The sequence below is a fragment of the Natator depressus genome, chromosome 1 (genome assembly GCF_965152275.1).
Source record: "Natator depressus isolate rNatDep1 chromosome 1, rNatDep2.hap1, whole genome shotgun sequence".
Taxonomy (NCBI): domain Eukaryota; kingdom Metazoa; phylum Chordata; order Testudines; family Cheloniidae; genus Natator; species Natator depressus.
The window spans coordinates 211,780,470-211,794,915 of NC_134234.1; the positions used below are offsets into that span (position 1 = coordinate 211,780,470).

General features: G+C 41.9%; 1 protein-coding gene across 1 annotated transcript; it reads left to right on the top strand.

Annotated features, from left to right (window-relative positions):
* Positions 1-305: 305 nt before the first annotated feature.
* Positions 306-9,160, top strand: LOC141984861 (natural killer cells antigen CD94-like). Its single transcript, XM_074948316.1, has 7 exons — positions 306-399; positions 1,509-1,604; positions 3,184-3,282; positions 5,275-5,343; positions 6,845-6,993; positions 8,264-8,367; positions 8,953-9,160. Exons 1-7 carry the CDS (start codon positions 306-308, stop codon positions 9,086-9,088), a joined length of 747 nt encoding a protein of 248 aa, XP_074804417.1. The 3' UTR covers positions 9,089-9,160.
* The last annotated feature ends 5,286 nt before the right edge of the window (positions 9,161-14,446 follow it).

Here is a 14,446-nt window from a genome sequence, read left to right on the forward strand (position 1 = left end):
AATTGTAGCTCTATCTTTTAAACTCCTAAATCTGTCCCCGCGGGGTTTTATTTATTTGTTTGTTTTTCTTTTCTGAATCCCTCTAGTTTGTCAGCGTGTATTAATGTGTTCCCCATTCAGAACTATGTGCCACATTCCCAGTGCAGTGAGAAGGAGGCTTGGTTCTTCCAAACCCTCAGTTATTCTGCTATTAGATCCTGACGATTGCTGCTGTTCTTCCTTAGTACATGTATCAGTTTCCATCTGATCCCATTTTTCATCTCACTCTACTGAATCCAACTTTTCTATCCCAGAATGCACCAGAAATGTGTGAGCAGGCAGTGACCTATGTAGACCTGAAATGTCAAACTCTTTCCAAGGAGCAGAAGAAAAAGACACCTAAGAACACTAGGGCCAAAGGTGTGGTATGTTTGTAAGCATTTGAGAACATATCTGCTATTACTGATATTTTATTTTCCATGTTAAATCTCTTCCTTGAGCTGTACACATAGTACCTGACCTTATCTACTTCTATTATTAGCTTTTTCTTCAGTGTCAGGCACAGTTATTTTAATAATTTGTTAACATCTGTCAGGCACTGAAATGCTCCTAGAATGGTACACTGTATTCGGGCATGGGGAGCAAAAGTTATCGTACCTTTGGACCCCTGGAACACAGTTCCGTGATTGTGTTATCGCAAACCAGTCCGTGTCAATGGCTGTTGTTGATTTGCCCTGTGTTCAAGGAGACACGGTCTCTTTAAGTCATGCCTTGTGGTTGGACGATCAAAAAAGATGATGTGTGAATTCTTCTCTCCTTTCTGAAACCTATTTGTATGTGAATAAATTACCATTTTTTCTATGCTTTGCCTTCAATATCATGAAGTCATGACTGATCCTTAATTGTCCACATTTATTTACCATCCCAGAGCCTTAAGATCATTCCTGTCCAGCAGAGAAATTCCTGAACTACAGAGGATTTCCACTGAGCATCCAAGAAGTTGAGCAGTTAGTTTTTGAGAAGATGACATTTAAAAACGCTTTTTAAAAAACAGAAAAAAATGGGTTTTTTGAAATTTTACATTTCAAGCTTGTCATTAGCAGAATGCATGTGTCAAGGGTAGTCAAACAGATACATTATCTTAACTGGATATTTCCATAACTTTTAATGCTTAGCTTTTTAACTGTAATTTTCTGATAATAGTGTACGTTCGAAGAGTTATATAAGACACTTGAACAACTTTAGATGTTACAACACTTTTGGGTAAGACTCTGAATAAGAATCAGATATTGGAAACAAGCTGATAAGATGCATACGCTGAATTCACAGATGTTGGTTGGTTGACCCCAGTACACTGACAGGCTACTGCAGACCATTGTGCTTTGGGACAAAACCTTTTAATACCAAAGTTCTGCCATGTCCTACATACTGCAGTGACAGTTTTAAAGCTCTATAGATTGTAATCAGATCTGTCCACTTTTGTCAGTGCAATGAATGAAATTCACTGTTTCTATGCTATAACCCACTAGAAATAAACGAGGAGGTGGTGACCTACACAGAACTGAAATGCCAGAATGCTTCTGAGCAGCAGAGGAGACGAAGGACTACGAACCCCCAGGGCAAAGGTACTGTGAGCTACATGCTGCTGACTCCACACACACTACTATTTAACTGTCTATCATCTAACACCTTCCTTGAACTGGATGAGAACATTAAAAGCAAAACTCCATATAAAGAATCAGGATTTAAATACCCAAAATCAAGACAATCAATGGCCAAGATGCCACAAGCATTATCCACCTGGCTTCCTTGCACATTCTTTATATTAAGATATAAAATTAATCCTTAGAAATAAATTCAGAGCAGTGCTATGTATCTTTGTAATACAGGGAATTAGGCCAGATTGTTCTCAGCTGCTGTATGAATGTTTGCAGGGAGAGGAGCAGAGGGTACTAGGCATGCCCTGCCTTCTATCCCCAAATGCATTGGCCAGATATTCTCTTCCCAGCTGCAGGGATTGTTACCTCCTAGAATGTACAGAGGCATTGGCCACCCCAAAGTGGATGGAGGGAGAAATACAACTATGGCCTTATCTAGCCCCCACCCCCAGAGCCAGCGCTAGACATAAGCAGACTAAGCAATTGCTTAGGTCCCTGACCATCTCCATGGGGTCCCCATTCACTTTTTATTATAAAAACTTTCCTGATTTAGAATTAGGGCATAAAATATTCCTGTTTAGAGCCCACAATGGACTAGCACCATCACTGCCTCCCCCACGAGGTAACACAGGGGAGCAGCTCCACCATCCTATAAGATGGTGCCGTGAGTGCTCTCCCCTTGCACACTTGAGAGCTCGCAGAGGGACTGTGCCGCAGGAGACACAGTCCCCACCTAGACTTTCTGCTGGCGGGGGCTCCACACTGGCCCAACATGGGGCTGTCCGAAAAGGCACAGTTGAGCCCTTAATGCTATTTTTAAGGTGCCCTTGAAGGTGGAGCTCCCAAGAGGGAAGGGGGAGCCCTTTTTATTCTTCCTAGAACTCCCTTGTTCTCAGCCTCCTTATCCTTACCCCACCTTAATGAGTGTACACGGTACTAGCAGTGAATGAACATAGTGCTTCCCCTCTTTTATAAACCGCTTCATAGAAGCAGTTTGGACCACTGCACAGGGCTTCTAACTGGCAGCCAGGAGAGTTGGGTTTATTCACTTCCTTGGTAAGCCTGGGAAAGCACTTCACCTCTCTCTGTTTCAATTTCCCCATCTGTAAAATGGGGATAATAGTTCCCTACCTTTTTAAGTGCTACAGTTGAAAAGCTCCATATAAGTGAGAAGGTGGAAGGAATATCCCTTAATGGTGTTCTATTAGGACCCCAGAACACAGTTCTGTTGCCATCAAGTCCCATATAAAACAGTCTGCCTTCTTACTAAGGCTTTGTTAAGGCTAGATCCTGTTCTCCGGATATCTTGACCTGTATAACTTTGAACAGGGCAAGAGTTTTCATTCCATATTCAAGAGCCCTAACAACTTGTTCTGACAAATCTGAATATAGGTATAGGTGAAGGTAGGGGGAGGAGAATGAATACTTGTGTGTGGTTGAGCTGCATTTCACTAACACAGAGAATACGAATTGCTTATGCCTAGTTTGGGATTTAAAAGCCTTCCCCCACATAATTCTGTACTTCTCCCTTTTCTCTCTCTCTCAGATTCTTCTGCTCCATCTCCTGCATGGAGGCTTATAGCAGGGATTTTGGGGATCTTCTGTTTGGCTTTGCTCATAGCAGTGGGGGTTTTGGCTGCAAATGGTAAGCTTGAGCAAAGAAGATATTGAGCACCAGATTCTGTGCTGACATACAGTAACTCCTCGCTTAACTTTGTAGTTATGTTCCTGAAAAATGCTACTTTAAGCGAAATGATGTTAAGCGAATCCAATTTTCCCATAAAAATTAATGTAAATGGTGGGGTTAAGTTCCAGGGAAATTTTTTTTGCCAGACAAAAGACTATATTATATATATATGCACACACATATACACAGTATAAGTTTTAAGCAATTTAATACTGCACACAGCAATGATGATTGTGAAGCTTGGTTGAGGTGGTGGAGTCAGAGGGTGGAAGAGGGTGGGATATGTCCCAGGGAATGCCTTATTGCTAAATGATGAACTAGCACTCGGCTGAGCCCTCAAGGGTTAACACATTGTTGTTAATGTAGCCCCACACTCTACAAGGCAGCAGGAATGGAGGGAGGGGAGACAGCATGGCAGAGAGAGACAGAGACACACACCATGTGTGAGAGAGAAAGAGAGATGTTTATTGCCCCTTTAAGTACGCTGACCCCACTCTAAGTACATTGACTTTTTAAGTAGATCAGCAAGTTGATACAGCAGCTGCTGCCAGCAAGCTCCCTCCATCCTGAGACTGGTCATGTCCCCCCTGCTCTGTGGAGATGGCCCGATGGGGTAAAGGAGCAGGGGTCAGGAGCAGGGAGAAGGGGATACTCTGACATTAGCACCCCTCTTCCCCCCATCTTGCACAGCAAGCAGGAGGCTCCCTGGGGTAGCTCCAAGGCAGAGGGCAGGAGCAGCACACGGCAGTGGAGGGACAGCTGAACTGCCCGGCAATTGATAGCCTGCTGGGCGGCTGCTGCACAGGGAATTTAGGGGAGCCGGGAGCTGATGGGGGGCTGCCGGTCCACCCTGGTTCCAAGCCCCCACCAACTAGCTCCAACGGGCTGCTCTTTCTGCAAGCGGTGGACAAAGCAGGCGGCTGCCAAACAACGTTATAAGTGAGCACTGCGCAACTTTAAACAAGCATGTTCCCTAACTGATAAGCAAGGTAACAATGAAACGACGTTAACTAGGATGACTTTAAGTGAGGAGTTACTGTACTCCTTGTGTAACTGCTGGAAAGTAAATCTCATGAGGTGTAAGTCAGTAAAGAGCTGCAATGCTTAGCTCCTGTGAAAATCGGGCCACTTATTTAGATGCCTAATTATGTCTTTAGGGGGCTTGGTATGGACACCAGCTGGATTCTTTCACATTCTCTCCCTCACACACACCCAAACCGGGGACCCCCTTTGCAGAGTTTCTAGGGACAGCTGCAGCTGACAAGCCTCTGGCATAACACTCCAACTGGCCACATCTCCCTAGAGCTAGAAGGAGCAGAGGGTCCTCCAGAACAAATATGAAGCACAGACTTTCTGTTGGACCCCTGCAGAATCATAAATCTGGGGTCTAAACCACTGGCTTCAGCCTCATGGGCCAAAACACATCCCCCGGTGTGAGCATTCCTCTGGGCTGATACTCTCATTGAATTTCCTGTCCACAGTGTAAGGTCTTCCTTGCAAAGATTCCAGGGCTTTTCACTTACCACTTTCTTCCTAAGTATCTGATTTTTCTGTTTTGAAGTCTTACTTGGAAAATGGGATTTTTCTGCTTTGTGGTCACTACAAACATTACCTGTGTTCAACCCAGATGTTGGAAATCAGGAGGTTTTCAATTGCTATATTCTGTAACTCTTCAGAGAGTCAAGATTTTCAGGCACACAATGTTTTGTCAGGGGGGGTTAAGTTCAAAATGTTAATTTTAAGATGACTTTTAACAAGAAAAAGTATCTGACATTTTACATATAACATAACATGTTCTAGCAATATAACAGACACTCTGCCCGATGGCATAACTGCAGGTAGAACTTGGCCCTTTGTGTCCCTATAAAGCACAATATATTGATCTGTAAAACTGTGCTGCAATTTACTTTTAAGGGGTACATTATATTGTTATATTACTTTGGCTTTCAGTTTTTCAGATCTCCCTTGTACCATGTAGACAGCATGATAACCTCACCCAGCACCAGGAAATTACCCAAGGTAAGAACAGAAACCTGCCAATGGCTTTGAACAGGAAAGATACACATCAATTGGCTTCAGGAGGGCAATTTTTTTCTTCTAAAAATGTGCTGTAACTTTAGACTGAAATAATTTCATATTGAATTCCCAACACTGTTGCTACACTGATGGATATCAGAATATGACATTTTGGTTCATTAGATTCCAGTTCTTTTTATCCTTATTTACCAAAATTTTACATTCACTGAAAAACTCAGAAGCGAGTCTTAAGGGAACATAAGGGAGGCTAAGCTGGTTTAAGTCACATGTTGAAAGCCCATCAGAGAGGAGTGTAGGAAGAAAAAAACAGTTAACAGGAGGGAATAATACAATCACAGAAATGTAGATCGGGGAAGGACCTCAAGTGGCCATTTAGTCCAGTTACCTGCACTGAGGCAGGTCCAAATATACCTAGATCATCCCTGACTGGTGTTTGTCTAAACTGTTCTTAAAAACCTCCAAAGATGAGGATTCCACAACCTCCCTTGGAAGACTATTGCAATGTTTTAAAATCCTTATACTTGGAAAGTTTTTTTCTAACCCTAACCCAATTCTCCCTCTTGTTGCAGATTAAATTGATTACTTCTTGTCACCTCCCAGTCTTCTCTTCTGTACATTAAGCATGCACAGTCTTTTCAACTTTTCTCATATGTCAGATTATCATTTTTGATGCTCTCCTCTGGAGTCCCTCCAATATGACCACATCTTTCCGAAATGTGGCACCCAGAAATGGACATAGGACTCAAACTGAGGCCTTACCAGTACTGAATACAGAGGGACAGTTACCTCTAATGTCTTACATATGACACATGTTAATACACCCCAAAATTATATTAAAATTATTTTGTAACTCCATCACATTGGGGGCCCATATTCAATTTGTGATCCACTATAAACTCCAGATGGCTTTCAGCTGGTTCCCAAGGCAAGAAAGAAATCTGTGCCTTGTGGAGGTTTTAACGTAAGTTGGTAAGAATAAGTTTAGGGGGTCTTTCATGCAGGTCCCCAGATCTGTACCCTAGAGTTCAGAGTGGGGAAGGAACCTTGACATCCCCTAGGGGGAAAACAAACAAACATGATTTGTATATAAAAGGAAAGTGATGTAGGCACAGTAATAATTACTTTATTTGCTATAGAACAAGAATCCTCAGGCCAGCATCAAAATATGAGCAACCATGTGAATTTCAAGATTGTTTGTGATGCACTTGACTCAAAATCAAACTACAACAGAAAATATATTATTACAAATTGAACTTAATACTTCTAATAAAGTAACATCTAGAGGCCCCAATCAGATATGGGCCTCTGTTATATTAGATGTTGTAAAAACACACCATAAGAGACAGTCCCTATGTGAGAGAGATGACAAACTTAATACAAACGAACCATAATAAGTAAATTAAACAGTCAAGTGGAGGGAATTGGGGAGGAAGGACAAGGGTAACAGCAACAGAAGAAAGATAAATTGTATTTTTTTTTCAAGGGTGGAAGTTTCTTTGTCCAGAAAATTGGTTTCCCCATGGAGAGAAATGTTACCACTTTTCTACTGAATCCAAACCTTGGCTGGAGAGTCAAAAGGCCTGCTCTTCTTCTGGCTCCAGACTCCTCCTGGTAGAAAACAAAGAAGAGCTGGTAGAGTATCTTTCTTCTTGGAAAGCTACATATTCAAAATAGCTGATAGAAGATTTGTGAGTGAAAAGAGGATTGTGGAAAATGAGATTTGGCTTCATTTGGTACCTTGCTTTATGATGATTTTTTTTCTTGAAGGCAAATTACCTCACACCTCCTCTTCTCTTCCCAGCATTAGAGCCATAACTGAACCCTAAATTAATTTAAAAGGCACCTGATACAAAGCAAAACCCAAATGTCCCCTGTATTTTTCATATTTATGGTACATCTATTACTGTAGCATAAGAAAAACCTGTACATCACTCCGGGCATTTTCCTCTGTCTCAGAAGTGATCTAGGGGAGGTATTGTCCTCCAAACAAGATTGCAAATAGAGATTAACCAACAAAGAAACTTGTCACAATTTCTACAGCAAACACTTGTGAAGGAAATGAAGAATGTGATCAGGTTGGTTAATGGGGTTGATCAACCATGAGTAAGGCCCTACCAAATTCACGGTCCATTTCACTCAATTTCACAGTCATAGGATTTTAAAAATACTAAATTTCATGATTTCAGCTATTTAAATCTAAACTTACATGGTGTTGTAACTGGTGGGCCCCTGACCCAAAAAGGAGTCATAAAGGGTCGCAAGGTTATTGTGGGAAGGGGTTGCGGTACTGCTACCCTTACTTCTGCACTGCTGCTGGGGGGGCGCTGCCTTCGGGGCTGGGCAGCTGGAGAGCGGTGGCTGCTGGCCAGGATCCCAGCTCTGAAGGCAGAGCCACTGCCAACAGCAGCGCAGAAGTAAGGATGGCCTGGTGCGGTATTGCCACCCTTACTTCTGTGCTGCTGCTGGCGGGACGCTGCCTTCAGAGCTGGGCGCCCGGCTAACAGCCGCCGCTCTCTGGCCACCCAGCTCTGAAGGCCAAGCAGAACGGTGGCAATACCGTGACCCACCTAACAAAACCTTGCGACCCCCCTGCAACTCCCCTTTGGTCAGGACCCCCAGTTTGAGAAATGCGGTATCCCCCATGAAATCTGTGTAGCATAGAATAAAAGCACACAAAAGACCAACTTTCATGGGGGAGGCCAGATTTCATGGTCCATGATGCAGTTTTCATGGCCGTGAATTTGGTAGGGCCCTAACCATGAGGCTACCTCTGGACATAGGGACCTGTTAACCACATCACTGTACCTGATATCCAGACAGTTGTGAAATGAGCAAATACCTGATGTACATACACCCATGAAATGAGCAGGGAAAGGAATGAACTGGCTTTGTCTTTGTACAGGACTTCATTAGCCCCCTTGCAACTTCTCACTGGATAGGATTGTCACGTGAGAAGACCGACAGACCGTGGATGTGGGGGAATGGCACAGCTTTCTCCACTGACGGGTAAGTTCCAGACACAACTAGAAACTTCTAATTTCAATGAAGTGAATTGACAGTGTTATGACAGAGAGAAACCCAAGCTTCAGTAAAAAGGAGTGCGGTATGTTATCACTGAAATGTGTTTTTAAATTCTATGGGGGCCCAAATCAGCAGAGGATGGTGCAAGTCAAGGTTGAGATGTATTGATCAAAAGAAACACCAAAAGTGGAGGGGAAGCGGGTGCTGCAGGTCAAGAATGAAGTGCATTGGCACAACTGAGGGCAGTAGAAATTCAAGAAAAAAGAAGAGTAGAGAGGAGGTTGTGTCATGGCTGAGGTGCACCGGCAGTTAAGTGAAAAGTTTGCACAGCATGTGATGCACTACTCCTGACTCTGGCCAATGCAGTTATTCCCTCAAATTCATAAATACCAAATTTCTGATGTTTTTTTTAATAATGGCCACTCTGCTTCTCCACAATTGTTTTGTTATTATTAAAATTATTTGTTTTTGCCATATGTTTCAGCTACAGACATTTTAACCTTTGAAAAAATAAGGTAGTAATAGAGATATAACTAGAATGACTTGAAGTAACATTTTATTCTATCATAGGTTTGCAGTAAAGAAAGGATACATTGATGGGAACTGTGCATATGTCACAGGTCAAGAGCTCTCCTCTGGTCCATGCAAATATGGAAAGCGCTATATTTGTGAGCAGCTGGTTCTTTGGCCAAAGCTTGAGATATAGGCATGAGATGGATCATGGAAACCATGAAAACTGGGGCATCCCAAACACCATGACAAATATCCCCCAATAAATACTACCACTCTTATCTTTTCCTCTTCAGAGGCTGTGTTCATATTGTAAAATTGTAACACATTTTGCTGTGACCACATATTGTTCATGAGTCTGTCTCAAAAGGAGCTGGGAATGGCCACTCAGAGTAAAAAGCAGATAGTTAAATCTGATAAACCACACGTCTTTTGGATACTCACAGCCGATCAGAGCCCTCCCACTAGAATCTGGTTTCTTTTTCCTTGTCTAGTTCAATGATAGTGAACTAATTACTGTTTTAAAATAAACTATCTGGTTCAAATAGTTTTCTTTCAATAAACTGGTAAAAAAAAATCTGATTTAGTTGCCACCTTTTATATTATTTTTTTAGTTTTTTGCATTTCATTCAATCACAGAAGAATTGCCATGATGAAGCAGTACAAATACAAGGACAACATTGATCAAACTACAAATACTTTTTGGGGAAAATAGTTTGAAGGTGTTCTTGAAAAGTGTGGTGGGATGGACTGAGGTGGATGTGAAGGGCAATCAATATCCCTGTCCATGGAGCCAACACAACACAGGTAAAACCACCTGCGCCACCCACTTCCCCCTTCCCTCCACCCAGCTGCTCAAATCACTAAGCAAACGTATAGGTGCATCATGAACAAGATGAGAGCAATGGAGAAGCCCTGCTGTGAGCTGTTGTAGTCACCAGTGAAGAGGTTCTCATTGACACCACTGAATAATTAAACATGCTTTTACACAAAGTACACATTTTGGGAGAGGATCCCACTTCTATACCATATTTCATGGACTGGGCATGGTCAAAAGGGATGTTCCTTAACTTCACCACCTCAAGCCTAGTAAGCTCTCCCTGGTGCGAAGGTATCCTTACACCTCATGAGCCAGTCAGTCCCCCTTTGTCCCCATTGGAGAAATGTTCCATGCCAAGAACACTATGGTCTCCCTAGCCCACTTGTTACACTCCCCATGTCCACTTACCAAAGTGTTCCCAATGGTTTTACATTTATGCCTAATGCTGTTGGAAGTAGGCTTGCTTTCAACAGTGCTACATGCCATGTGGTCCCAAACAATTTGAATGATTTAGAATCACTGTGGGCAAGCTCTGGGTCAAGGAACCCCCCCCCCCCAATAATTTCCATTGCACAAGAGTGGCCTTTCAAAATCTCCCAGAATCCTCTGCTTCTCAGTGTTGTGCTGGGAAAAATGGAATAGGTACCCACAGGACATTGCAACTTACAGAATTAAAGCAGAGGTCCTGGAGATGCAGGAGAAACCTGTAAATGGGCAGCAGCAGCATGGATGTAGTGGAGATGCTGAACCATTTGTATTTAAACCCTTTCTACCCTACCCATTTGATAACTAATGGCTCAGTTCCAAAGTGTAAACACAGCCTGTGTGTTTCTGAAATATTGTCTGTGCATAATGGAGCTGATCCTCTCAGTTATTTCTGTTGGGATGCTACCAGTTTCCTGTAAGGTGGGGGGACCAAGTTAGCAGCATCAATTACAGTGTGAAGCTCTGCACAGTGGAAATAGCTATAAACGACTGCGTTTGAAGTCTTGGTTGGTTGGTTGGTTGTTTTTGTCTGATTTTGGTTAGAGTATAAGAAGAGTCAGAACCTGAGGAATGCAGAAAACACTGCAGAAGGGTCCTCCAATCTGATTTTTTTGCACCTTCCACTTTCTAATGTTTACTGTTGCACTTACACAAACATATACACATTAAAATGTTGAATTGCTTTTGTAAACAAATATGAGTTAATGTAAAGGTAAAAGTTTAGAATTTTACCCCTCTTCACCTTCTTATTTGTAACCTGTTCTGAGTGCACTGGTCAGGGTGCAGGGCTTCTGACAGAAAATTCCTATATGGCATAACCCGATGCCTTCGAACGGCATTCTTGTTTCCATTGTTGGCATTGGTGGCACTCGAAAAAGAGGACAGTCAGATGGTTTCTCTCCCCTGGGTATTTAAATACCAGGAAGGAGTAGTGGAGCAGAACCAGAATTGTCTGCAGCTTGAGAGAGAGACAACATATGTTCACTTTGACATCTTTCCTTTTTCAGTGTTCTCACCAAAATTAGCTGAAATGTAACAATGCTGCAGCATGATGAGGCAAACATTCATTCTCTGTTTAAAACTTCATGCTCTTTCTTTTGTTAAGATTCAGGAAATGCATTTTGGTCTCGGGCCCATTATCTGTGGAGTGGATCCACATCCCTCCTGGTCAGTGAAAGTTAGTTGGATCACAGTTCTAATACTGAGGAAAGTTCTCAATGCCTCAATCTGAAAGGGAAGGACCCCACCATGATTATATGTGGGAATGTTTGTCTTAGATAATCTTCTCTTCATATGAACAACTTGACTGAGTACCAGTTTGCCATAAACCTCCCTTTTGTGGGAGGTTTATGGCAAACTGGTACTCAGACCTTCATCTACTCTCAACATGCTCCTGGGATTACACTGATCTTTCATTTGTGCTGAGCATGATTCCTGGCCTCATACATCTTGAACACCGGACACAGAAATAGCATTTTCATTAATGAATTGGATGATGAAGTAGAGAGTATGCTTATTAATTTGTGGATGACACGAAAGGGTTGCAAGCGCCTTCGAGGACATGCTTAGAATTCAAATTAACTTCACAAATTGCAGAACTGCAGAATTAGTATGAATCAACAAGATGAAATTCAATGAAGACAGGTACAAAGTACTGCACTTAAGTAGAAAAAAAATCAGATGTACAACTACTGAATGGGGAATAACTGGCTAGGTGTTAGTACTGCAGAAAAGGATCTTGGGGTTGTAATCAATCACAAATTGAATATGAGTCAGCAATGTAATGCAGGAGAAAAAGCCTGCTATCATTCTGGGTGTATTAACAGGGGTGCTATATGTAAGGTATGAGAAGTAATCAGCCCGTTAGACTTGGCACTCAGGAGGCCTCAGCTGGAATAATATGGGCTTCTAAGGGAGATTGCGGAATCCCTGTCATTGGAGATTTTTAAGACCAGCTTAGACAAATACTTGTCAGCGACGGTCCAGTTGCACTTGGTCCTGCCTCAGATTCTTCAACTGTATTAAGATTAAAGGCAACAATTGCTAGCGATTCCATATTAAGAAGAGTTGACAGAGAATTCAGCAAAGGGTCTCAGAGACAGAAGGATGGTGTGCTGTCTCCCTTGAGCAAAGACATGAAATTCATCTACAATATTGGACAGGATTCTGAATTCATCTGGCAAATCTCCACTGCTGATGAGTGACATTGGAACCAACAATATGACATCATATGGAACTACCCAGGTTATAAAATATTTCAGGGATTTGGAAGGGAGTTAAAGAAGAGGAAAATGCAAGTGGTCTCAGAGGTCCTGCCGGTCCAATGAATGAGAGAAAACAGCAGACAAAAAATACCGGAGGTAAACTGTTGGCTGCTCAACTGGTGTGAAGCTGAATTTTAGTTTTGTGGAACACTAGGTCACATTCCAGTGTGAGAGGAGACTGCATGAATGAGACCTCTGCATCTCAGATGTAGTGGGGCTAATCTTGGTTGGAGACTACGTGGAGCAGCCAGGAGAGCAAGGAGAAGATGCTCAGGGTGTATATGCAGTAGAAAGTCAAACTAACTAGAACCAAATCCTGCAGAACCCCCATTAGAACCACCCATGTTCAGGGATGATTCCTCCTGACAACTACTCTTTTGAGAAATGTCAGTTAGCTAGGTCTTAATTCATTTAGCATATGCTTTATGGGTACTCTATAGTGCTAGGTTTTTATCAGAATGTTATGGGATAGTAAGTTAAACACCTTAAAAATGTCTGGCCCAGATCCTCAAATGGAGTTAGGCACCTAAATACCTTTGAGATTTTGGCCTAAGTGCCTAAGTCCCTTGGGTGCTTTTGAAAATTTTACCTACAGTGTTTAAATACATAATCACAATTTATTTTATATGTCTCTGGCTTCATTCAGTGTGCAGGAGGTACCTACTTTGAGGCACCGGGTTGTAAGAAGAGAGAAGATTTTCTCTTGTGAGTAAGGGACTCTGGTCTGCGACTCAAGATAGCTGAGTGCTGGTCTTGGGCCTACCACAGATTTCCTATATGGAGTTGGATACAACTGTGTCATAATGCACATGTGCAATGGGGCCAGGTTCCCACAGGCAGCCTTAATTGGGGCCTTTCCTAATACTTGAGTGCTTGACATTGCAACCATAATATTTTTAGCATGGTTTATTTTATTTTAATATGTATATACAAGACTCTGTGTAGTCCATGGTTCTGTGGCTATTTCATATAGGGTGACCAGATGTCCCATTTTTATAGGGACAGTCCCATTTTTGGGGACTTTTTCTTATATAGGCATCTATTACCTCCCACCCCCATCCCGTTTTTTCACAGTTGCTGTCTGGTCACCCTATTTCATATGCTCTGGAATCTACACCTTCCCTACCCTTTGCTGCTGAAACTGGGTTATTCAGATAACCTTGTAACTGTGAAGTGACTGTATCCAGTTTAATGTTATCTTCCTGAGCTAGCAGACTACTTTCAACAATAGCTGTAACAGGTGTTAACTGCCCCATTCATCGTAGTGGGCTGTTGACTCTGAATCATAAAATGACAATTGGGGTGGTTGAAAATTTATCAATGAAAGTTTTTTCAGACAGGAAATTCAGTAATCACTGAAATAAATATTTTTGTTGACAGTTCCTGCTTTCCTTGAGAAGTTTTGATTTTTCATCAGAAAACCTAATTCCCCAAAACTGAATATTTTCAGCTGAAAATTAAATTTGTTCCCATTTTTGTCTGTTTTGCATCTTAGATGCATCTTAGATGCTTAAAATAGTGATTCAAGTATTTGAATGTCCTAAACATCAGACCTTGCAATCAACATATGTTAGGTCTCATTATTGCCACCTGACACATCAAAATGAAAGATCATTTGCTCAAAGTGTAGGGGCGGTGAGCCATTAATATGAGAACTTCTTGTGTGATTTCAGCCAGAATATAGTAGAGTGAATCATTGTCTTTCAACTCACACTGATCCTCTTTAACAGGGGAGTGCGAGTAATTTTTTTCCATCTCCTTCTTGCTCAGACATTTAGGCAGAACAAGGTTTAATACATCCTGTTCCAACACTCCAGCTGATAGACCTCAACACATCAGCACAGATATCATCACTGGGGACTTTGAAGATTACTATACATTGCTATACTCGCATCTAATTCAGCAAAGGAGTGAGAAAAGTGTCTATTTTGAAAGATCTTATATACAACTGTAACTATTCCATTTTTTTATTTGTCTTGTGCAA

What these genes read in the sequence shown, in the direction of transcription:
- LOC141984861 (XM_074948316.1), top strand. Translation starts at nt 306, where the DNA reads ATGTGTGAGCAGGCAGTGACCTATGTAGACCTGAAATGTCAAACTCTT. An exon ending in TAGAAAACAAAGAAGAGCTG is followed by an intron (nt 6,994 to 8,263) that starts GTAGAGTATCTT and finishes GTCTTTGTACAG; the next exon opens with GACTTCATTAGCCCCCTTGC. An exon ending in ACAGCTTTCTCCACTGACGG is followed by an intron (nt 8,368 to 8,952) that starts GTAAGTTCCAGA and finishes ATTCTATCATAG; the next exon opens with GTTTGCAGTAAAGAAAGGAT.